Source organism: Abrus precatorius, unplaced genomic scaffold (assembly GCF_003935025.1).
Source record: "Abrus precatorius isolate BTA unplaced genomic scaffold, Abrus_2018 Scaffold3, whole genome shotgun sequence".
NCBI classification, from domain to species: domain Eukaryota; kingdom Viridiplantae; phylum Streptophyta; class Magnoliopsida; order Fabales; family Fabaceae; genus Abrus; species Abrus precatorius.
The window spans coordinates 2,516,314-2,541,289 of record NW_020874373.1 but is presented as its reverse complement, the minus strand read 5'-3'; the positions used below and the strand labels follow the sequence as shown (position 1 = coordinate 2,541,289).

General features: G+C 32.9%; 2 protein-coding genes across 8 annotated transcripts in view; one reads left to right on the top strand and one right to left on the bottom strand.

Annotated features, from left to right (window-relative positions):
• Positions 1-11,630, top strand: part of LOC113863975 (1,4-alpha-glucan-branching enzyme 1, chloroplastic/amyloplastic) — a 30,995-nt gene extending 19,365 nt beyond the window's left edge. For 4 of the 7 annotated variants that reach the window (XM_027497792.1, XM_027497790.1, XM_027497789.1 and 1 more), the window contains 15 exons: positions 1,323-1,439; positions 1,997-2,080; positions 4,370-4,491; positions 4,664-4,783; positions 4,958-5,087; positions 5,166-5,276; positions 5,550-5,678; positions 5,891-5,994; positions 7,059-7,203; positions 7,514-7,661; positions 7,773-7,873; positions 8,653-8,730; positions 9,006-9,161; positions 9,927-10,001; positions 10,185-11,630. In XM_027497792.1, the coding sequence (XP_027353593.1) occupies positions 1,323-1,439; positions 1,997-2,080; positions 4,370-4,491; positions 4,664-4,783; positions 4,958-5,087; positions 5,166-5,276; positions 5,550-5,678; positions 5,891-5,994; positions 7,059-7,203; positions 7,514-7,661; positions 7,773-7,873; positions 8,653-8,730; positions 9,006-9,161; positions 9,927-10,001; positions 10,185-10,298 (1,734 nt within the window). In that variant the 3' untranslated portion in view covers positions 10,299-11,630. Of the gene's footprint in view, positions 1-1,322; positions 1,440-1,996; positions 2,081-4,369; positions 4,492-4,663; positions 4,784-4,957; positions 5,088-5,165; positions 5,277-5,549; positions 5,679-5,890; positions 5,995-7,058; positions 7,204-7,513; positions 7,662-7,744; positions 7,874-8,652; positions 8,731-8,906; positions 9,162-9,926; positions 10,076-10,184 lie in introns of all 7 variants that reach the window. The other 3 variants (XR_003504584.1, XR_003504583.1, XM_027497788.1) reach the window with 3 other exon arrangements.
• A 203-nt stretch (positions 11,631-11,833) lies between these two features.
• On the bottom strand, positions 11,834-14,210 carry LOC113863978 (growth-regulating factor 3). The gene is made up of 4 exons (XM_027497794.1): positions 14,012-14,210; positions 13,626-13,805; positions 13,055-13,349; positions 11,834-12,296 (listed from the first exon to the last, which is right to left on the bottom strand). The coding sequence occupies exons 1-4, from the start codon at positions 14,208-14,210 to the stop codon at positions 11,834-11,836; spliced, it is 1,137 nt and encodes a 378-aa protein (XP_027353595.1).
• Between the last annotated feature and the right edge of the window lie 10,766 nt (positions 14,211-24,976).

Sequence of the window (24,976 nt, the reverse complement as noted above, 5' to 3'; positions counted from 1 at the left end):
GATAATGTTCATGCAATCATTGATTATTGCCTTTATTTTTATTCTTTCGTCAAATAACTGTCTTGTGTTTCATTTTTGGTTGGCATCTTTGAGCATTTGTATTGGTAATAAATCTTATATTACAAATAATGAAGATCTTGCCAATAGTATGTTATGGTTCCACATAATCACTGCTCATACATTTTCCTGTTATTTTTTACTTTTTATGAAGAATTACAAGAAGACAAATTCCCTTGCACGTATAAAGAATAATGCTCTGTTTTCATCACAAGCAAGTAACAAAGGATATCTGAAAAATTGCCCTCTATAATTGCCAACCTTGCAGATATTTTCTGCTATTCTATGCATTGCTAGTGTTTGTGAAACATTGAACTGCTCATATACAATGGAGTGATATATTGAGTGTGTTTCAAGATTGATAATATCCTATATGGATGAATATACACAGTAAGTTGTATGAAGACATTAGTAGAGAATATTATTGAAGAGTTTGATTGTCATCTGAAACCATTCACCTGTATGTTCCATGATTTTTCTTCTGTGACGATCTTTTTTGGGGATTTGTGTTTTGATAAATAAGAAACTTCATTGCAGAAGATTTACACTTTGGTTTGTGTAAAAAAATAGTAAGAAAGAATATGAATGGAAAGAAGTTGATGGGAATATGAGTAAATTTTTCAGTAGTTTGGTGTGAAAGAAAGTGAAGAAAAATAAAAGTGATATTTTTTATACATTTAAGTCCTTAGGTAAAAGTAAAAATTTATTGTATGAAATAGGGGTAAAAAGGGAAAAGCAATTTATTCCATCCTCTCTCCCAATTATCGTCACTTTAGACAAGAAAATTTGTGACTTAATCAATTATCCTCTCTCCCTATTATCCCATATACTATTTCTCTTCCAATTTCATGCCATTCCAAGCCAAGCCAAGCCAAGCGAAAGACATGTAAATTTGTGATTTCTTTCTTGGCTATGTCTTCCACATCAATTTCTCATATTCCAAACAAAGCATTAAGGTATTTATCTTGTTGATGTGCACCGAGATTGGAGGGGTTTTTGAGTAGGAATTTTTTTTTTTTCTATATTACAGTATTTCTTATTCATAAAATTCTTTTTTGTACAATTAAATAAACTTATACCTTTAGGAATTATACATAGATACTCCTCTAACCTGGAGGGAAGCCCAATTATAGAAATTCATAAAAGATGATGCTTTAAATCTTGTGTAACTTTTCCTTCCTGTGCCTTTCTAGATGTCCTGAACTAAGCCCGTGGGTATTCTCTGTGAAGTGTTAACTAAATATCTTTTAAAAATATACTTGTAGATTCGCATGGACACTCTCTCTGGAATCAAGGACTCAATTCCTGCTTGGATCAAGTTCGCTGTACAGGCTCCTGGTGAAATTCCATACAACGGAATATACTATGACCCACCCGAAGAGGTAAGATTCTAGATATCTTCAATTTAGATTACACTTAGAAAAAGAGATTACAAATCTAAATGTCCCTCTCCCTTCACGTTTGTTATAGGATAGAATTTTATCGATGGCCTCTCTTTGTGGTCTACTCATGGAGGTTTCAAGAGAACCTATATTATTGATATGCAATGATGTTGACAGCTTTATAGTATTTTTAACCCACTGGAACACTGGCATTTTTCTTATGTTAAGACAATTTATCCTCCCATCCGATTCCCAAAAAGATAGTAAAAGATATATGCAGTTTATCTCCTTCAAATTTTAACAAAAAATAAAGCTAGACAATCCTGCAATATTTAACTAGGTTTCATAACTGGCAGAATGCAGATTATAGAGGAAGTTTTGTTAAAATATTAGTGCATCAAACAAAAAAAATTATTTGTTGATATCATAATAATAATTTCCAGTCATCTGTACAAACCTTGGGTAAAATTCAATATAACATCTGATGGTTACTTACATGTTTGAATTTTCTGTCATGCACTACTGTGTTAAATGTTTTTATTTATCTCTTTTTACAGGAGAAATATGTCTTTGAACATCCTCAGCCGAAGAGACCAAAATCACTTAGAATATACGAATCACACATTGGAATGAGTAGTCCAGTGAGCACATTTATCTTTCTTTATGTGATGTCAATATGTGTTCATTTTACTTTTCCCTTTCCTCATTGCGTTATTTTAAAGTCAATGATCTATTATGTAGTAAAGTTTGGTTATTGTTTATCATGAATGGCCAAATGTTAAAGGACTAAACTGGTCTTCAATTACATATTTATGATAACAAGCTCTTCAAATTATAGAAACTAAGAATCAAACCCAAGTTACAGGGAACTTGAATCGAAATAACAGTCACAGAAGAAGAAGGTAATGCAGGTTCCTTGCTGTCTCTCTCTCTCTTCCTCCTTCACCCTCTTTATTCTTTCGTTTCCCTTCTACTTAACTTTGGGAAATTATGGGATGGGTGACCTTCTAAGAAGTTTCCAGGAAATGTATGAGTAAGGATAAAGCATGCTGAAAAGTCTTGTGTTGGTTTGTGGGAACAGTTATCAGTCCTGAATAAGTTGTCGGGCTGCCTCCTAACTAATTCATTCTTTTTCCTCATAACCCTACTCCCATGTAGACAGGTAGTTAAAGTTCGAGCCCCCTCACAAACTGAGTCATTAATTCCAAGCTATGCCTTTCTTTTTACTCTGCACCCAAGTAGTGGGTGAATATCTATCATATTATTTAGAGATGGCAATGTAGATCTTAACCTGCCATTTTGCAGCAGGTTGGGTTATTTTATATTTCCTAGTTCTTAGTTTTCAAACACTCTTAGCCCAATTCTTATTTTACTAACATTCATACTCTTATCAATATTTTCAATCACTTTTTTAAAAAATATTTTTTATTCTTTCCAATTCACTTTTATTATTATTATTATTATTTAGGTGGTTAATCTGTCAACCCTCATAAAATAGTGAGAGTTGGCTTTTTAAATTCTCTTTCAAAAGCAGGTCAACTTGCCTTGCCCTGTTTTTGAGTAGGTTGGAGGTAGAGTAAGGTGGGTTGATCCAGGAAAATTCAATTACTCTTAGTAGCCACAGCAGTTAACTTCTAAAACAGCAAGATAATGGGTTATCTTTGCTTGGGTTGCTTTGAGGAAGTTAAGTTCAAGATTATGCCAAAAAAAATCAAATTGACTTGCACTATTATGTAGAGACCAGCCAAAACTGATTTTGATGGTGTTAGGAGTTAGGAGAGAAGGAAGGGAAAATTAGTTAGCACTTAGCAATAGTGAGTGACGTTAGTTAAATAGATATAAACAGGGGGGGAAAAGTGGAAGGATTCATTTAGAATTTTAGATATTAGAAGATTTGTAAGAAAGGAGAAACCCTTGGAAGGGAATTCCTTCTCCTACTATCAGTCAGCTTTTGAACTGTGGTCACTGCCAATCTACCAACTGGGGTCAGCTTTTGAACTAATGCAGCAAGTCCAAATGGGCAAATAAATAGCCATTGGAGAATAGGACAAGATCTTTATTTGGTCCTCATGCATGGAGGCACTTGCCATCCACATCACATTTCAAAACAGGCCCACCTTTATGCTATGGTGCTTTTTAAGGGAATAGGAAAAACTAGGATTGAATTTAAGAATTTCAACCTTGATGACAAGGTGGGGATGGGGGGCATTGTTAGGAGTTTGGACAAAAAGAAAATTAGTTAGCAACAGTTAGAGAAGTTAATTAGATAGTTGGAGGGGTTAATTGGATATAAATAGGGGGGGAAGAAGGGTGGAAGGATTCATGAGAGATTTAGAAGATTTGTTAGAAAGAGGAAACCCCAGGTGGGGAATTCTTTCTCCTATTATCAGTCATTAAAATTAAATAAAATTGTTCAGTTTCTTTATTGGTTTCTATCAATTTCTCATATTCTTTCTTGGGTTCATAACATATATACTTGGGCAAGTGTGACCCTGCAGACCTAATGACATTTACAGGACCGTTTGTGATTCTGTGATTTTCAAAAGCAAAAAATGATCTTTTCAAACTGCAGATGGATACTTCTTCTGAAATTCTTTCTTTAATCTCTGCCATAAAGTGAAATTATCTTACCATTCCACATAAGCAACACTATTAGATGCCAACTCCTTGTCCAATAAATGCTAAGCAAAAGCTAATAGTTGTTACTTGAAAATATACTTTAAATTTTGTAAAGGAAAACTTAATTCTTTATTGAATGATTTATTTGCATTGAAGACATTGTCGTTTTTCACACCATAATGTCAATTGCATTTAAAAAAATAGAATATTTTGCATAGAATTAGAGATTAAATATATGACATTCATGAAAGTGCTTATTTAAAGCCCTGATTCTTTTTCTACTATTAACAATGTTATGAAACGTGGTTCAGGAGCCAAAAATCAACACATATGTCAATTTTAGAGATGATGTACTACCTCGTATTAAAAGGCTTGGCTATAATGCTGTCCAGATTATGGCTATCCAAGAACATTCTTATTATGCCAGCTTTGGGTAACTCTTCTGTTGTCATTATTTTTTCCCCTCAGAAATTGCTGATGGTTTCTATGTGATTCCAACATTAACTGCCAGTTTTATGTGCTATATTTCTTGTTTCTCAGTGCATTAGCGTTTTCCTTTTAAATTTAATGGCCTGATTTTCAAAATATTATTCTGCATGACACAGGTACCATGTTACAAATTTCTTTGCACCTAGCAGCCGGTTTGGAACTCCAGAGGAACTTAAGTCTCTGATAGACAGAGCCCATGAACTAGGTCTGCTTGTTCTGATGGATATTGTACACAGGTAATGAGTATACTTAATATGTTATTATTATTCATTATTTTGGCAATGTCTCTAGTTCTTATTTTTCAACCTTGTACACAATTAACATTACATGAATGATATTACATGCAAGATATTTTCCATGGTACTTAAAGTTGCTGCTTAGACCTGATTACCAATATCTCATGAATGTAGCCATGCATCAAATAATACACTGGATGGCCTGAACATGTTTGATGGAACTGATGGTCATTACTTCCATCCTGGGTCACGAGGTTATCATTGGATGTGGGATTCTCGCCTTTTTAACTATGGAAGCTGGGAAGTTAGTTCTGGCACTATATTCCATTGTGACTCTTCTATACTTTTTGGTCACTAGTGACTTACTTTAGTTCTGATTTAGGTACTGAGGTATCTACTTTCAAATGCAAGATGGTGGCTGGATGAATACAAGTTTGATGGATTTCGATTTGATGGCGTTACATCAATGATGTACACACATCATGGATTGCAGGTACATTCTAATTGGTTTTTAATTTCTTGGTATTTTGGCATAACGTGGATACCTTTGTTCTTAGTGAGTGATCAAGGATTATTGGATTGCCAATTGAAGTTGAAAGGGGTGGAATTTTAAATACCATTATGTATTTTCTCCGAATATTAGAGTATTAGACAACAGAACTAATGTCTGATTCAGATAATGCAGAAAAGGATTCTCTTTCTCTCATAGATAGGATTCTTTCTCAATCATGTACTTCTTTTCTTTAATTATTCAATCTTGCTGCAGGTCGGATTTACTGGAAATTACAACGAGTATTTTGGTTATGCAACTGATGTTGACGCTGTGGTTTACCTGATGCTGGCTAATGATGTCATTCGTGGGCTCTTCCCCGAGGCTGTTATAATTGGTGAAGATGTATGTTGTTCTCTTGAAAGTTTTAAATTATTACACCTCATTGAAACTGTTCTAGAAATTGAGTGGTTGTCATCTCTCTAGTTTGATTTGATTCTCCGTGGTCAAGTATATTGATGATCCAGTAACTGTTGTAACGACAATTTGTTGCTTGAACCCTCTATTTGATGCAATAAAAACTGGCAGTGACTATTCAATTTTCTTTCCGTTTCCAGGTTAGTGGAATGCCAACATTCTGCCTTCCTACCCAAGATGGTGGGGTTGGCTTTGATTATCGCCTGCATATGGCTGTTGCTGACAAGTGGATTGAGATTCTCAAGTAACCTTCTGTTTTTATTCTGGAGCACAAATACAGCATATTATGTTTCCTTTTAAATAGTCATAATTATGGATATACATAATATAATATAAGGCATGTGCAAGCAAAAGTATATGATCTTGTTATGTAATTTTGACCCCATATATCACATCCTGAAAGTGGCAGCATGGTGCTGCAGAATGATAAAATTAACAGATTAATGACCCAAAAGAAAGACTATAATTGGACTATAGGTATTCAATCCCTTGTATGGTATTGGGATAAATATTCATTTAGGTTAAACCCAATGAGAGTGGTTGACGTAGAATGGAGAACCATATTATTAGGATTTCATGTTTAATTAGAATTATGTGATATTTTTTATATTTGATTGAACTATCATTTATCTTAGATTTTTGTAATCTTTGGGTTATAAATACCCTTTAGGTTCCGTATCTTATTCATGCATTTTGGGAACAGTATTTAGATTGTTTCTCCTGAGAGGATCTGAAACCAACTTAGGGGAGAACTCTGTCCTAGAAGAGAGTTCTAATAAATCGTAATATGCTAGATATGCTTCTTCATTCTGCATCAATGCGCCCAAAAAAATAGTATCAAACTAATGTTCAATAATATTGGCAAATTAATATGACATGGTTTTTCTTCACAACAGTAATTAGCATGCTTATAGAATATGCTAGTCCTTTGGAAAGTAGGGGCTTTGAGGTGCTAGTTTCAAAGGGATGCTAAATTGTTATTCTTAATTCGCTTCACCTCCAAATATAAAAATCTAGGTGTGAATCAAGAATAATTCTTTATTAGAATATACTACGTGTAAGTTAGTCCTTCACTCTTATGAAGCTTGTTAGAGTGTTAGCTAATTCTTTGCAACTCAAAATGATGCAACATTTTTTGTGCCTCATCATTGCAAGTGTCAATTAAAGTGTGTGTCCCTTTGGTACAACTTCAAACCCTAAAACCCTTTGTTTCACCTCCATAGGCCACTGTCATTCATTCTTACTGTTTGCTAGTAGTTTGAAAGTAAAAAAACGTGTGTGATTTCAACCATGTCCTTTTTTGTGCAGGAAAAAAGATGAAGACTGGAAAATGGGTGATATAGTCCACACACTTACAAACAGAAGGTGGCTGGAAAAATGCGTGGCTTATGCTGAAAGTCATGACCAGGCCTTGGTTGGTGACAAGACAATTGCATTTTGGTTGATGGACAAGGTGTTTTGCTCTCGAATATGTTTTGTTTATCATTTGAAACTTCCCGTTGCAATGAATTTCTTATATACAGCATATAAATAAACAAAGAATTGCTTGACTATTATAAATCCTGTGGTAAATTCTTATATGCATTTGCAATCAGCTTCTGATTATGAAGTTGAGATTTGCATCTTAGAAAGAACCCCTAATATGGCAACCCTCATTTCTCTTTGCTTCTGTTAAATCATTTAAAGACACTTGTTTTTGTTTTGTAAGCGTATATTTCTCCATTGGTATTTACATTTTTCTTATGATCTGTTGGCTGCTTCAGGATATGTATGATTTCATGGCTTTAGACAGACCATCTACTCCTCGTATAGATCGTGGTATAGCATTACACAAAATGATTAGGCTTATTACCATGGGCCTTGGTGGTGAAGGGTATTTGAATTTCATGGGGAATGAATTTGGCCATCCTGGTAAGCATGTGTGACCTTGTCATTATTTATGTAGAGATTCTTTGACCAGGTTTTGGATTTTGATTTTATCAAGTTATTTCAAGGTTGCCCGTTCATTGTTGTTTTGTTCAGAGTGGATTGATTTTCCAAGGGGTGATCAACATCTTCCTAATGGTGCAGTAATTCCTGGGAATAACAACAGTTTTGATAAATGTAGGCGTAGATTTGACTTGGTAAGTTCCTCGTTCCTTTATTTACAATCTGTGCAATTGTTAGTCTATATCCCTCTGTTTATGTTTATAAGATATTGAGATTTCGGTTAGTTGAGCACTGCACTCTGGTAAAACGTGTTCATCTTATTACTGATGAATTTTAAGCATAATGATCATTTGTACACGTTTGAAGGAAAATTAGAAGAATGAGTGTGATGTAATGCTTGAAGAAGGTTAAAATAATGAGTGTGATTTAACATTTTCTTTCTTCATCCTTATTCTTACGTGTGGATATAAGGATAAAATCATGAGGAACTATAGAATGTGTAATAAGTTTCCCCATTTTTTCTGCTACAGAATAGGTATTGTTCTGAGCCTGGTTGTTTAACATGCACATGCGTGATTGATTTTGTGATTAGGACCCCAAACCCTTCTTATTAGAAACTTTTTTTTTTCCAAAATAACTTTTCTCCTGCAAATATTATTTACTCAATCCAGTCCGTCCTGCAGTCCTTTGCCTTTATGATTGAACTAATTTAATTGATGATATTTCCTTTTTGTGGGGTTCTAATTCAATCTCAGGGCCATGTCGAAGCGATCATATAACATTAAGAAAACAAACTACATATTTGAACAGGGCTTAGCCTTTCTGTTTAGAATTATTTTGCATTTAAATCCATGATATTGAGTCTCAATATGTTGTCGGACATTTGAATATGATGAACTAAAGAGAAAAAGAATAATTTACAAAGGCTATGGTTCAAAAGTTACAAAAATCATCTTCTGTTTTGCTTAATCAGGGTGATGCAGAGTATCTAAGATATCGAGGGATGCAAGAGTTTGATCAAGCCATGCAGCATCTAGAAGAAAAGTTTGGTGTAAGTCTTCCTTTTTTTTGTCTGCCTCTGTCAATGAAATGCTCTGATGTATTGGAAGGTTATCTAACTGTTTTATGGCTGTTGCTCATCATTGGAGTTTTTGTACATGATCATCGTCATAATAACAATAATAGCGCTAAGCAGATTTTTTTTATTTTCTTTTTCTTCCAAGACAGGTTCTTCTACCTGCACGGTTATTGAAACTTCACTTTCATGTATACTTGTTCGAATACTGAACAGTTAAGGGAAAATAACTGTGTTTACCTTTGATACAGTTCATGACTTCTGAGCACCAATATATTTCACGGAAAAATGAAGGTGATAGAGTTATAGTCTTTGAAAGGGGAAACCTAGTCTTTGTCTTCAATTTTCATTGGACCAACAGCTATTCAGATTACAGAATTGGCTGCTCATCCCCGGGGAAATATAAGGTATTTCTGTGTATCCTTATTATGGCTAGACTATTATGGTAATATTAGAAGTCCTTAATAACAAAGCAAAGCTATACCATCTGTTATTTCATCTAAAGAAACAGGGTTTTCATCATTTATCTGGTTAACCTCCTAACTAAAATCCCAATTCAGAAAAGCACATGTGGATTAAGTAAAATTTCAAATCATAAAACCCTAAAGAGCACCGAGTTATCATTTTTCTCAATATGAAAGTGAAATGCATTTTTATTTTTATTTTTTGCCACGAATGCATATTACTGTTGAAATCATTTTCTCTACCTCAAATTCACTTCTTTAACTATGGGTCTGTACGATAGTAAAACCAATTGCTATTTCTTACTTTACATTCCACTGAGTGTTATTTGGGTAAAAGTGCTTCCCTGTCCGCAAAGTTCAAATCATCAGTGAATTGTAATTAGCTGAACTGATAGCTATTTGATGCTTGTTTTAGCGAAGTTTAGTCAAGAAATATGAGCCAAAGGTCCCCAAAATAAATGTAGTCAAGTCTTCCACTCTTTTTCTCCAATTCCATCTTATAAATGTCCCAGGGTCACTGCCATCCCATTTGTTAGTTAAATCAGAAATGACGGTGTACTTGTTCATGAGAGCATATCTACTTTTGATACAAGAGCACTACTGACAGGGGATGCTACGCTTGCAACATGACCAATGCTAATTTTCTTTTTCAGAGTTTTGCAAATATGTTTAATCTTGTATAACGGGTTATGCTTCTCTTTTTTCCAGATTGTCTTGGATTCAGATGATGCCTTGTTTGGTGGCTTCAGTAGGCTCAACCACGCTTCTGAGTACTTCACCACTGTACGGGACTTCCTTGTACTTGTGTCTGCGTGTGCACACACTCTAGAATGGACACAAGCGTGTCATTGTGTCTTGTTTGTGTTTTTCAATACTTCTTTTTACATTCTTGCAGACATGATTTTACCATTCTTACTATCCCAATGAAATAAACAAACTCTTGAACTCTCCTGGGTGATTTTACAGGAAGGATGGTACGATGACCGACCTCGATCCTTTCTTATCTATGCCCCTTGCAGAACAGCAGCGGTTTATGCCCTTGCAGATGAAGCAGAGGAAGAAGAGCCAGTTGAACCCTGATGACATGTTTCTGAGATAAACGTCAAGTACACAATGGCATGGATGCAGTAACTCCCTAATCAAACGTGCCACACAACGTTGGTGGCCCGACACTTGATTAAGAAGCAGAAATAAAGTGAAATAAGTGGAGAGCTAGTTAATTCTTAAGTGTGGCAGGAGATTATCGTCAAAATCTTGTACAAGTGCCTTGCTAGGTATGTTATGTATATAACACACACACCAAGCCTTCTGTTTTACGTTTTAGAGTTTAGCGTCTTGACATGTTCAAGTTGCATCGCGATTGCGAAATGTGAATCAACAAAGCTACGGTCCGCGAACCTGAGACTCAACGTACCTATGCACATATCAATCTTCATAAGTGCATGCGCTATTTAAGATTTAGAAGCTTCCAAGGGGCTCGTATACCCTGAGAAATTTTGCTGGAGGCTTCTATATATGTCTCCTTTTAGACTTAAATTTTGAGTTGTAGCAATATATAGTATTCTGTGCCGTGTTAATAAAGTAATTATACAGGAAAACAAGAAAACAAGGGTTGCACCTTCACTTCCTTTTCCTGTTTTTTGGAAAATAATTACAATAACCTGTCTATATTCGTCATCTGTAAATGCTTGTTCTTTTTTATGCCGTGACCAAGTGGCAAAAATGATGATAATTACCTGTGAGAAGAAAATGGTGCTGACTTCACGGCAATGCTGGGTGAGAGTTCAGTAGGCGCTTCCATTAGTTTTCGGCTCTTGGATTTTGGATATAAATATTCATTAAGTAACGTTTATAACATAAATTTAATTATTGAAAACAAGTTATTTTGATAAATTATAGTAAAATATCCGTATCTTGCTTCTTTAGATCACAATAGTTTTTCCTTATTTTCTGTCTCTATTCTCTTTTCCTTCCTTAAAACAATGACTTGACTTAATTGGAGGTTGAGAGCAAGAAAAACTTTTTTTCTTTTTCATTAGCAAAGGTGCTTTCAGCCATCAACTTTTAAAACGAGAAAAGGAAATGGACCTACCTATACTCGTCTCTCAGACGATTTCGCGTGTAAGTGTTCTAATATCCCTGTACTCGTGAATACCCGCCTTGAAACCATCTTTTCGTTTTCTGTTTTCGTCGTTGAGAAATTTGCCCTCTCATGAAAGGATGTTCTATTCACATACTGGGAATTATCGAGTATTTTGGGAGATCAGATGTGATCTTTTTTCACTTACAGTAGAGGGTGGGGGCCGAATCAGACAAGTAATGTGTCCATACTTTTAGGAACCGAGGTAATCTGACTAGACTTAGGTAATGCCTCCAAGAAAAGGCAACGTTAATGGGCAATCCACCATCAATTGAAAAAAAAAAAACACGAATCAACCGCACGCACCAATTTGGTTACCGGGTGTCCCTTTCCTTGCCCACGTAGAAACAAGAGTTGTGCATACGATTGATACAAACATAACCGTCGTCCAAGAATGCTCCAAAAAGTGGAACGTAAACCCAAAACCCCAAAAAAAAAAAAAGAGAGAATTAATTAGGGCACCAACTAACTAAATTTAGGTGCTAATGAAACTGGTCTCAGATACAGAACCACGAGGCAACTGATGCAAAACACTAGTGGGAGACGAAGTTGAAGTGGAAGATCTGAGTGCCTCAGCAAGTGGCCCTCCCATAGAAGCCACTTGACTAGAAGCAGCCCACCCTCCGGCCCAATTCAGCTGCAATTGTTCTGCCTGAGCCTGAAGGTCCCCCGTCTCATTTGTTGGGCCCGGATCCTCTGCATAGCCAGTGGACAACTTCAATGACACATCCGATGAAGTATTTCCAGGCATTGAAATAGAGAGGCATGTGGCTGAGTTCAACCTTCCAGCATTGTTTTCAGCGTTGTCAGATTCTTGCAGTGATCGTGGCCAATCATCAAAGAAATGCCTCAGCATATGGCCACCTGATCTTCCATCCCCACCCACATGATCTTCATTATCAAACAAGCTCTTATCTTCATTCTTGGTCCCCGACGAACTACATATGGGCCCAGTTACAAGACAGCAAAAATATCAAATACGGCCTTTGTATCAAAACGGAGCCAAAAATTAAATTGTTGCCGTGGAACACAAGGACAGCATGATTTCCATTTTTAGTTTAAAAAGCAACGGTTGGGGATTATTTGTTCCAAATCTAAAGCAGTGTTTCGCATGCATTTTACGGAACATAAACAAGACATTTTTGTTCTTCATTCTTTTAATAAAATCAAAATGCATCACTTTTTTTTCCTCTTATGTCCTAATGCTTTTATATTAATTAAATAGAGAATAGATCCCACTTGTTATCTTATCTTATTTCCCAAGTACAAGACAAAGTGGGCATGCCTCCATTGGGGTCCCTCTCCAAGTTAGGTATCAGTACATTGAGTCACAAGGATGAAGCATGTCTCCTTTGATTATTTGTTCAATTGAGAATACACCAAATTCAAACTTACTTTTTCAACGTCAATGAATTAATCTAAAAAATGACACTGACAGAAAAGGAAACAAATAAATTCGGAAGCAAAGGATGTCCCACCATATTAAGATCAAGCTCAGGTAGAACTAACATTTAGTCACCCTTTTCCAAAACAAAGCTAACTCGCTGATTGCCTTTTATTAGATACACATACACATCATTATTAATAGTTCAAAATAAAATCTTAAAGGAACGCTTAAACTGCTATCATCCTAGTTAACTAAACACAAAAGCACAGACAGGGACAGAGAAACGAGAAAGGAATTAATTATGATTACCGTTCATTAAGATGAAGAAGATCAAAAGGGGATTTGAGTGAAGCAGTAGCCAGTGGCGGTGAAGAAAGGGAAGAAGCACCACCCAAAGATCCACCACCACCACAAGCACTAGCTGGTGTGGGTAGTTCCACAGGCTTTCTTGAACGGTTTCTACCACGATGCATGTGGCGCTCACAGTACTTTTGCCCAGCCACCACGTCCCTCGAGCACCGCCACTTCTTCCCGTCGGTTCTCCGGCAACGACCGGGCTCTGGATCCATGGCTGCTCTACCCCAATACCCAGATGGCAACACTGCTGCAACAACAAAGTTCACAAAAATAAAGCCTTTAACTTCTACACCAATTGGTAACGCTGATGCAACAAACATGGTGTATTGTCCAAAATGTAAACTTTGTTTTTACCTTCAGTTAGAATAAATGAAAAACAAGTTTTGCAGGATGTTGAATGATATCACAAAACACCAAAAGAAAAAAAAATAGTAGTGTTTTTTTTTTTTTGTGTAGTAATATAGAGAACCGTGTGTGAGGGTAAAGAATAACTAGAAGTGGAGAGAGAGAGAGAGAGACTTACAAGGAGGTTGGTAATGTTGGAGAGGGTGATGAAGGAAAAAGGGAGGGGAATGAAGAAGGCTTTTCTTGATTGGTTGAAGGAGCTCAGGAGGAACAGCAGCACCGGCTAACATGTACCTGAATATCAAAGCCTGCAACTCAAGTTCCTGCCACTGAGCCAAGCTGAAATAACTTCCCATCCCTATAGCAGACATGATAAAGAGAAGAGATAGCACCCCAGAAAGGGAAAAAGGAGAGAAAACGTAAGAACCAAAAATGAGTGTGAAGAAAGGTGGGTAAGCAAGCTAGAAGCAAACTTGAAAAGTAAGCAACTAATGCCCGAAGTTAATCAAACATTCTTTCTTTATGTCAAAAGGAAAAGAAAATGGAAAAAAAAAAAAGACTTACTGGGAAATCTGTTAGTAGTAGCTAATGTTGAATCTGACAGGGTGCTGACTTTGCTGTTGGACTCAGGTACAAACAAAGGGAGTGCAGAGGCAGATGATTGTGGGTGTTGATGGGATTCAGGAAGAAGTTTTGGCATCTTTGTAGAATGTTGTTCCTCTGACTCATGCTGGTTTCTCCATTGCTTCAGATGGAAGTCCATGGAGAGAGAGAAACTGTTAAGTTTGCTTGCTTTTGGTTTAGTGTTTGGCTAATTAACTTCGTTAGTTGTGTTGGATGTGTAAAGACCAAGTTTGTAAAAAGCTTTTGCAGAGTGGTCTAGGTGTTCCTTTATATCTTTGGCAGATACTACCTGTGAGAGAGAAAGAAATAGAGGCCTATAGGGTGGTGGAGAGAGATTCTGACAGCAAAGCCTGCAAAGTTTGTTTTGAAGGCAGTGGAGAAGGGTTAGAGCACTTGAGAAAAAGACAGTGAGACAAGACAGTTGAGAGAAAAAAGAAGTGCTCAAAAATAATAAAATAATTCATAAATAAAGAGATGAAAGAAAGAACCTGCGGTCTTTGTCTTTCTGCTTTGCTTTGGAAATACCACTCGAGGGAGAGAGTAGCAGCATAGGGTTTGTAAGTGTGAAAAACAACCTTTTTATATTATACTCATATTTTAATTTCCTCAAGTCTATGACACAGTTGTACACTATACTATTAACGTGAATATTATATGATTGTTTATTTATTTTTCATTGAATTGAATTTTATGTTTGCGTTGGTTTTGGATGCTGAAACAGTGTATGCACATCAATGTTGCAGATACTGAAGACTGACAGATGGAGGTTTGATCAGAGAGTGCAGTTGTGTTGTATGGGAAGTGAGGTGCTAAGAGGATTTTCGTTATTCGGCAATCGGATAATGGGTTTATTGTGTAATGTGTTGTGCATTGGACTTGTTGAGAACGACAAAGAAACACTCATCAAGGTTTTTTGTAAAGGACGCGATTTGCATGTTGCGTCTCGAGGGATTTTCAGTTCTATAGGAATGAGTTTTTTTAATATCTTCTATTGACAGAAATACATATCTATCATTTAAAGAATATTTAATGAATCACAGTAATCTATTAATATTTATAATCATCAATTTTCAATAACTCTTGATAGTTATAAAAAAATGACACAATTCCTATAATTTTATAATAAATTTAAAAAATCTGGAAGTGACAGAATTACTTATTCAACCTGTGTATTCATCTTTATGTCATCATTAGTCTATATATGTTTAAATTTACTTTTGATTAACTGTGACTTCATCTTCATGTCACCGTTGCTAACTGTAAATTTTTGTATTAATATAATTTTAATAAAAGTTAAAATATGATTAAAAATAATTCTCATTACAACTAGAACCCAAGATTATGTAATTGATGTCCCAATTAGACTACATGGTAATACTAAGTGAATGCTTATCAAATTTACATAACTGCACCACTATTTCCCTCTTCTTAACTTAGAAATTTGAAAACTTAATCATATCACTGAACAACAAATATTCTGCCCCTAGATTTCACCTCTAAAAGCATCAATATTTTGAATTTCCATTATCCCTAGTCATGCGCAGCTGCACTAATTGTAATGCTCTTATTTTATTATTTGAATTTTTAAATAATTTATAACGAAGAAAAGAAAATCAAGCAAATTTCTTTATATTTTCAGTGGGAAAATTTATGAAAGCTTTTAAACTTTTATTCTTATTATTTAATAAAAAAGCAACTTTGATGATATACACAATGGTAAACAAAAAAATGAGTAAATAAAATATTTATTAAAATTTTCATTATTGAAGTAATTTTTTATTGTTTTATCATTAAATGTTATAATTTAAAATACAAAATAACTTTGAGATCATAATTCTTTTATAAAAGAAAAAATTTATTTTGTATTCAAAGTAAAACGTGGAAACAGTAAAGAAGAAAGCAGTAGATACAAAGGGAATAAGATCGTCTGCAGTCTTAGAAAACTGCTCAATTGCTGTCGTAAAACACGTTTGGTTATTTAGCAAAAAATATTGTAAATGAAGATTAATGTATATAAAAGGTGAGATTCTGAACTACACCTGTTGCTCTTAGTTTTAAAACTCAAGAGGATCCTCAATCTTTATTCCACACAGAGATTTGGGTCTACTAGAAACATTATTTTTATTTTCTATCACATTCAGCCGTATTTTTTAAGGAGTTATTTGGCAGAAAGTTTTGAAAGAAAAAAATATATATCATTCTGCCAGTATCAGAGAGGCTTTGGTATGATCACTATTCTCACTTCCTTATTTTCAAAATAATCATTTTATTTATGTTAATCTTTAAAGCTAAGTTTAAATAATTGTGAATAGTGAATCGTATCATGAAAAAAATATTATTATATTTTGAATACAACGAATACTTTATTTTATTAAAGCATTATTTATTGGAGAAGAGGTTGAAGGGATCAATTAAAATTCAAATGTATTGAATACTCACATAATCGGAAGAAAAATAATCAGTATTTGGTCGATTCATGCTATTATTTTGCGAAATATTAGCAGTCCTGCATTTGCTTTTGAGTGTCCAACTTTTTCATTCAACAAAAAACAGCGAATGCAAGACCGTAATTAAAAGAAATCAAGCTTCATGACATTTGGACTAAAAGCATTAATTGATTTCTTATCAACTCTAGTATTTAGTAAGAATGTTAGCATGTTATGTTAAATCAATATTAAAAAAAAATTATCATTTGGCCTTTATAAAATTTTGAAAATCTTTTATTTTTACATTTTCAGCTTTTCACCGATAAATGAAGTTGCTGTAAATATCCTGAATGAATTTGCATATAGCGACAAGAAACATAACTTAAAAGGGTGTGAATGAAAAAGAAATGATGCAAAGGACTTGGGGTCCTACTTCGTACGGTTGTTTGATCAGTTCCATCCTCATTCAATTTAGTCAAAAGGCCTATTTGCTTTCCAGAAACCCATTCATCGCCTTCAGAGAAAAGATAAATGTTAAATGTGTGATATATAATTCATATCAGTTTTATTTAATCTTTATCTGTTTCGTAAATTTATACAAATTAAAATATTTCATTACCTTGACTTAATTAAATAATGTAAATATTTTTAAATGGATAAAAATAATAATAAGAGCAATTAATATTATCTTAATTTTTTTTACATCAACATACAAATAAGAACAAAAAATTACTCTCTCCACAAATAAATGAGAATGAATAAGTCTATTCTCACTTTAAAATATTTATTATCTTTTTCTTTAAATAAAATTTATTTTTATTAATTAATTATATTATAACATGGCAGTATCATTGCTACTTGAATAAAAATAAATAAATGAAGAGTGACATATGAAAGTGTAATTCACATCTCCGAAAAATAGAGGTGGTATTATGTAGTAAGTTAAGAGAGATAAATAAAAATTGTTAAAAGAATGATGATAATATTATTAAGATGTTTACACATCATAATTTTATAACATTTTATAAGAAGAAGCAAAAGAGAAGTGAGAAAAATGTAAATACTGTGAAAATTTGTATTTCATACATTTATAACTCATATTTCACAATTTAATTGAATCAGAACAAATCATTTTATTAAAAATTGTTAAATTATCCCCTTTAAAATAATTGAATAAGATTATAACATACTTTAGTTTAAAATTATAATAAATGCATTTTTTTTCCATTTTATGTTTTTGCTATTTTAAATTCACATAAAAAAAAAAGTTGAGATTTTCTGCTATTAAATAGTAACTACATTTCACCATACGTGGGACTGCCATCTACCTTATATCTACCAAAAGTTTATTAATAATGATAGTTATCAAAAAATAATGTTTGCCAATTATGTGCATGTAAATTAATTTAAAAAACTATATTTAGGAATAAAAAAACTATATTTAGTGATTAATTATGTTTTGAGTTTTCTTTTTCACAAAAATACATAAATTAATTTTAAATTGAATTAACTCAAACAGACGCCAAATCCAGAAGATATACACGTATGGGATAATGTCCAGAAGATATACACCCTTTTATTCAACATAATTCATACACTTGCCAAGTACAACTGAATTTTTTTTATCAAAAATAAAAATAGAAATAAACTAATTAAACTCCTAAAAAAGTTGATTTAACAACACAAGTTAAGATATAACTTTAAAAAATTAATTTACCAATTCAATTATTTACATATACTTATATAACTAATCAAAAGTTATAGCATTTACCGAACGTTTTAAATATTAAATAATAAAATAGATTATCCTTATGGAGAATAATACAGCTCACCAACTAAGAAAATTAAACATATGGTCTATTTTAAATTTTATATGCGATATAAATTTATAATGTATTTTGAAAATCAGTTTAAACGTTAAGGTTTTATAAAAATGTCAAGTGGAGTCAAATAAATTAAAAAAACAACGATACACATAACTATAATCAATATAGCATGCACTTTACCAAACATATCTTTACTTATTTAAGTCAAACCTTACATAGCATATTTTCACTTATAATTTTAGTCATTAAGATACCCATACTTGGGTTTAGATTCGCATAAAAGCTTAATTTTGCGTACAATGGTATTCACAACTTTATGAGCTCCAAGCTACTTTTGTTTCAATGGTATTTATCGTTACATTTCTTTTAATGATAGAGAATCCAATGAAGGACCCAATCTGCATTCTATTTCTGCCATTTACTAACTCTTGTGTACAAAGTGCCACTTATACCTCTAACTCTCTCTGTATCTCTTTCATAGTCCAATAGCACTCAAATATTTTGCATTAAATATACAAACTGAAAGAAGGTCAAGTTGAAGAGCGAATGAGACTCATGAGAGAGCACTCTAAAATCAATAAGTGAAAAGCGGAACAGTGTGGAACATTTTATAGAAAAACAAACTTCATTTATTTCCTACATCTTTAGTTTATAACTTCTTTACTATTTGTCTATGAAAAAAACAACTTTGCATTTTATTTGATATCATATTATTTTCTGCATAATAAGCACAATCACATAATATTCTATCATTTCTTTTCAACAACGTTTTATTTGCATTCCTAAAATTACCATAATTGAAAAGGTATGCTAAACTTATATCCTATTGCTACTTCTACATCCTTATTTTCTCGTTAAAAATTACACCAATTAATATCAAATATAAAGGCTGATGTAATAAAGGAGAGAAGGAAAGAGAAAGCAACCATGGGGCAAACCACCGAAGGCATATTAGTTCTATGCACAAAAGTAACTTTTCTATGTAAGAATATTAGATTTCCAAACAAAATCAAGATTCTCTTAATTAGATTTTTTAAAATTAGCTAAGAGGAATTGATTATTCCTTTTCAAATGATCTAACAACTTCTCCACAACTTATTTGCAGTAGAATTTTCCTTTTAGACTAATATCTTGGTTTGTAAGAAAGTCACAGAGGGACAACATGTCATTAGAGGAACATGAGTTCTCTATTGCTCAGGATCACAGCAAATTACGTAAATGGAATTGGCACTATCTTTATAGAGAAAGTGATAAATGCTCAATCAACACACCTCTCTCTCATGCTGCTGCGCCGGAATAGACAAGATAGAGCTACGTTTTATAATTGTTTTAAGTACAAATATCTTTAAATTAGGCAAGATCATTATGATTTTTATTTTAGTTACAAATTATATAACACTGTAAAGATTTTCATAAAAAAATTAACTTTAGTTTTGCTTAACTGCTAAAGAATGCATGTAAAATCACGTTTTAAGTTACTATAACTATTTGAAAGTAACACGTAGCACTCAAAGGAAGAATTTTCTACCACTCTTTCTCCTCTTTGCGCTCTCTGACACCTTTGAGCCAAAGTTTCATTTCATTTTAGTTCCTTTTTGCTTAGAGGTCAAAGATTGCGTGTAAAACTCATCTTTGGCTGCTAAAATTTTTTGAAAGTTACTCTTATAACTCAAAAGAAAGGTTTTTTCACTACTCTCTCCTCCTTGGTGCTTTCTGGTACCTTTGCGTCAAATTTTTTATTTTAGTCTATTTTTAAAAAAATAGAAAGTCATCAGAAAGTGAAAAATATATACATAGTAAGAAAGAATTGAAATGTAATTATTAAATTTAACTTGGTCACAATCTAAATCTTCCCTCACATCTCTCTCCATCTCATACTCATACTCTAAAGTGCCATCTTTTCTTTTCTTGAACCATATCCATAATTATATAACACAAGAGCTAGTCCATCTACACCAACATGGACACTAAAACACTTATTACATTCATGCTGGAAGCTAAGGAAAAAAACAGCAAAACAAATGCATGCTCAATGACCACACACACGTTAACAAACCAATTTAAAATGCATTTCCATTCAGGTACCACCACATACACTGAACAATAAACTGTCCAACCAAAAGTTTTCAATTTTCCAAAATTTCCCCCTTCACTGTTCCAAAAATTCAAACTTTTTTGGCCATATAAAAAACACCAAATTAAAGGGGGACTACAAAGCACACTAATCCTAACAGTAAAATACAAATGAGTGTTTCTAGTGCAAATTCCTCGATATGTAATTTCAAGTCAAACTCCAAATTTCACCTATATATCATCATAAAACGCTTATTGAATGTTTCATGTGCAATACTAACCAAATCATTATGATGAGCGAACTTTATTTTTATGAAATCTATACGAAATGATGTGGCAACTGCTAAATTCAGATGAAGAAAAAAAAGAGGTGAAACTAAGATTAAAAAAACCACGAAGGGAATTATAAATAGCAACAAAAATTAAGACGCCTTGTCGGTACCAATTATGTAAGGTGCAGTGAGAGCTCAACAACGTGTAATGTGTGGTTGGTTGAGGTCGCCATCATCTGACCTTGGTCTGGTGCAAAACAGAGAGACGGGAGATGAAAAAGTGTAAATTGTATGTATGATTACGTTTGGAATTGAACTACATAATCTATATGACCACCATTTATATACCGCTCACTGATTCACATACTAACCATTCAGATCGACGAACCCCTATAACACAAGAAGCTGTTTTAGTTAAGCATTCGGTACCTTGTTACAATTTTGTGAAATAGCACCGCATTCAAATCTCGGGAACCATTAATTTATCAGTCAATATCTTTCAAAAGACTAATTCATTCCCAAAGTGATGTTTCAACATTCAGCTCACAAGAAAATTTAAGGCTAATATAATTGAAGACTTTTTATAACACAAATATTGTTCGATCATTTAACGAAACCCAATGTACTAACCCAATTATTTTATTTTATTTATATAAATTGCTTTGAAAAAAATCCCACGTACCCTAGTATTTCTCTAGGTCTAAGCCCATATACGCAGTGACTAATTAGTGACTGTCCCTTGTGAGAGCATCAACTTAGCCCTGGAAAGTGGAAACTTTACTGCAAAAGAATATGCATTCTATCACCGAATCATAGGGGCCTATAATGCCATGTGCAGTTTTCGAAATCGCAGCAACAATTTATGTGCTTAATGAGATTTATTTTTCAGTGTCATTTGACTAACTTTTAATAACAAAAATTACATACTTTATATAGAAAAAACTATAACAGTAATACAATATAATATTATTCTAATAATTTTACATCAATGGAAAGATATTTATTTGTAATAATATCTTGTGTTTTGAATCCGTTATTATTGTTTGTAAAAATACTATGTTGAATCTGGAGTATGAAGATTTAATAGGCAATGATGGAAGTAAATAATAATATAAGAAAAGATTGGATGAAATAGGTACGGATCTAGATAGGGTCCAGGAACAGTGTCCACGTAACCTAATTCGTCTGTATGTGGGAGACAGTGGTGAATAAGAATAAAAAAACAAAGAAAAGAAAAGAAAAAGTGATCACATTCACATGTCTCTAAACTGACCACTGAAACATGTCACTCACACTGACACATATGTCAGTAGATGAGCCTTCTGCAAATGTGGGTCCCATCTTACTCTTAACTCACTCGCCCTTTTTTAATATTTTTTGTTGGATAAAGCGAGGCACGCCGGCACGCGAGCCCTTTACGATCATCTCACGTGACTTCTCTTCTCGAGGGTTCTCTTTTCTCCTTCACTCTTTTTTTTTTTGGAGACGCAAGTTTTGGGCTAAATTTCTTTTTGGGCCCTACTTCTGTGCCTCACATTCATCATTCCCCTCATCACGTTTGACCCAAAATAAAAGGAATACAATAGTCATTCACTTAAATCACATTTCATATTTTCCACTTTACATATTCGTTATGTTAAGATTTCCATATTAGAACATCAGAATCCCAACTCCATAAAAAATTGTACTTTGTGTCTGAGAACCTTTCTACACTATATGTCAATACACATTTGGATGGATGTGCACGATTACAAGAAAGTAAAGGCTTGAAAAATCAAATTATTCCAGTAAGATCTTCAAATCAGGCTAATAAGAGGATACACTTTTTTTTTTCCTTATTTAATTCAGGAATCTCTTACAAAATACTTAAAATTCCAAAATAATCTATTTTTTTCAACTTTCTTTCTGATCATTCTATAATTTAGAAACATATTCTGTGTTTTATAAACACTTTCTGCAGCCTGGTCGGCCAAAAATATATTCATGAGATTACCACGGTGTTGCTCCTTTTCTAAGTATCAAACATCTGTGTGGACAGAGAAATTCGATTGGGGGAGTTGAGTTTTATGGAACATTTGTCTGGACAAAGCCGCCATCTACCATCATGATTTTGCTTTGAAGTTTTAAGAACAGGTAATGCCATTTGAATTTTTTTATATATATAACTGTAAATATTTTAATTGTACTTTTCATTTCTGTGAAAATAAAAGAATATCCGTACAATACACAAAATAGTTGCTACATTTAATCATAATTATTCACTTTTCTTCATCATACTTAATCCGAGAGACTTACATCAGTGCATGTTAAAGTAGCAAGAACTAAATAATGAAACAAAAATTCACAAATATGACCAATAAAAAAGGCTGAAGCGAATGAACTTGTGATTAGTGTGTATTTAATTCAGTTTATCTTTATCAATTTTCTATAGATTTGTGGTTAGATTTACCTGTAGTCTGACCAAGAAGCCCATTTGCCATAGTCCATTGGGCTTATTTCGTTTAATGGGTTGGATTGTGCAGCCGATAAATGTATGTATTTTAATACTAAATATATGATCGCGAGCTTACTATTTTTTCTTTGGGCACTTTTCAGTGGGACAATTTTCTGATATTTTTCAAAGAATGTCTTAAATTTCTTCGACATCATAGAAAACCTTGTGGGGTTTCTCGTAGCAAAGACAAATTTCAAATATTTCGTAAATATCCTAAGGCCGTTTCATTAGTGCTTGTTGGATCCAGTTAATTTGGGAAGGGAACAATGTTGTAGGGTCTGATTGTTTTCTCCTTAGTAAAATCTGAAATTGTTTCCACACAATAGAAATTAACCACTGTCATTCAACCTCTTTTTCTTGATGCATTGAAATTCGAGTAAATTAATTTTTAACTGTTAAATGACAGCGTTTAAATATTAAGCCTTATTCTTTAACCACTGTCATTCAACCAGAGGCACGTAAGGTTCTGTCATTGATGGGATTAAAAAGTATAGGTTCAAAATATACAAATAAAAAATTATAATTTTTATTTTTGTCTGAAAAAACTTTTCTCTTTAAATCTTGTTGGTCAATACACTTTGTTTAACACGCGCATCTACTTTTGATACTGCACGTCTAAATCCATAAAAAGCCCATTCAGGATTTAGAGTTGGGCTGGGCTGGGCTTGGCTGAGAAGAGTCGAACCAAGAATTACAAAGCATCGGTACCATAAGGACTGATAGCTCCAAACATAGGTCAAAGTGATGTTTGTTTGGTTTAAAGTTAAAAAATAACTATCATATTTTTAATCAAAAATATGTTTTAATTGTTAAGATACCTTGTATAATTAATAATATAGTTAAAATAATTTTTATAAAACATGGATAATATTTTTTTATATAATTTTGTTTTTGTGAGTTAACTAGGCTCGAGTTTTTAATACACTGCCGTAATCTATTGAGTTTGTTCTAAATCTATTAGAAATTGAGTAGGTCATAATTTTAAAATATTAATAAAATTGTGTAATTCGGATTAATTTATACGTATATCTCAGTTATATTTAATGAGTCAATTAATTTTATCAATTATATTTAACTTTTGAGTTTGTTCAACACGCTAGGGCTCCATTTGCTTCTCCTTTCAGAATTTTGTTTTTATATAGATATGTTTTAATATTCATCTTTTATTTTTTGAAAATTTGATTTAATAAGTTTAAAAAATATTATAATTATAATTTATATTTTTAAATATAATCATTTTATAACATCAAATTTAAAATTTACCATAAACATTTAAAACAACAAATTTTATAGAAAATTAAATATTTTTAAATATACATTTAATCATATAATTAATTTACAAATTACCATCTTTATTAATTTTTAAAAATTTTAAAATGAGCGTTTCATTATGCTGTGATTTATGTTGTTTTCGTATTGTTAACAAATGTTGACATGGCTCAATAATACAACAACTTAATGAATACTAGTGTTTTTAATGGTGTCAAAATATTAGAAATCAAAGTATAATAAAATATTTAAAATTAAATTTTGTAGGCATAAAAATAAATAAATAAATGAACATTAAATATACAAAATAAATAAATATTTTAACCTATATTCTGTATTTTTGTAAAATAGTTCTTTTAATTACTTAAAGTTAATCTTATAAATTGATGTTATTATTCTTCTAAATTAAAATAATGTCGCGTGTATATGGGTGACATTTAATTTCTAAACAATAGTAGTTGGGAAAACACGCCGTTGAAATTTGGAACTGACGTAGTGTTGTGTCTAGCTTTCCGCCAGGTGGAACGATATTTAATGCTACTATT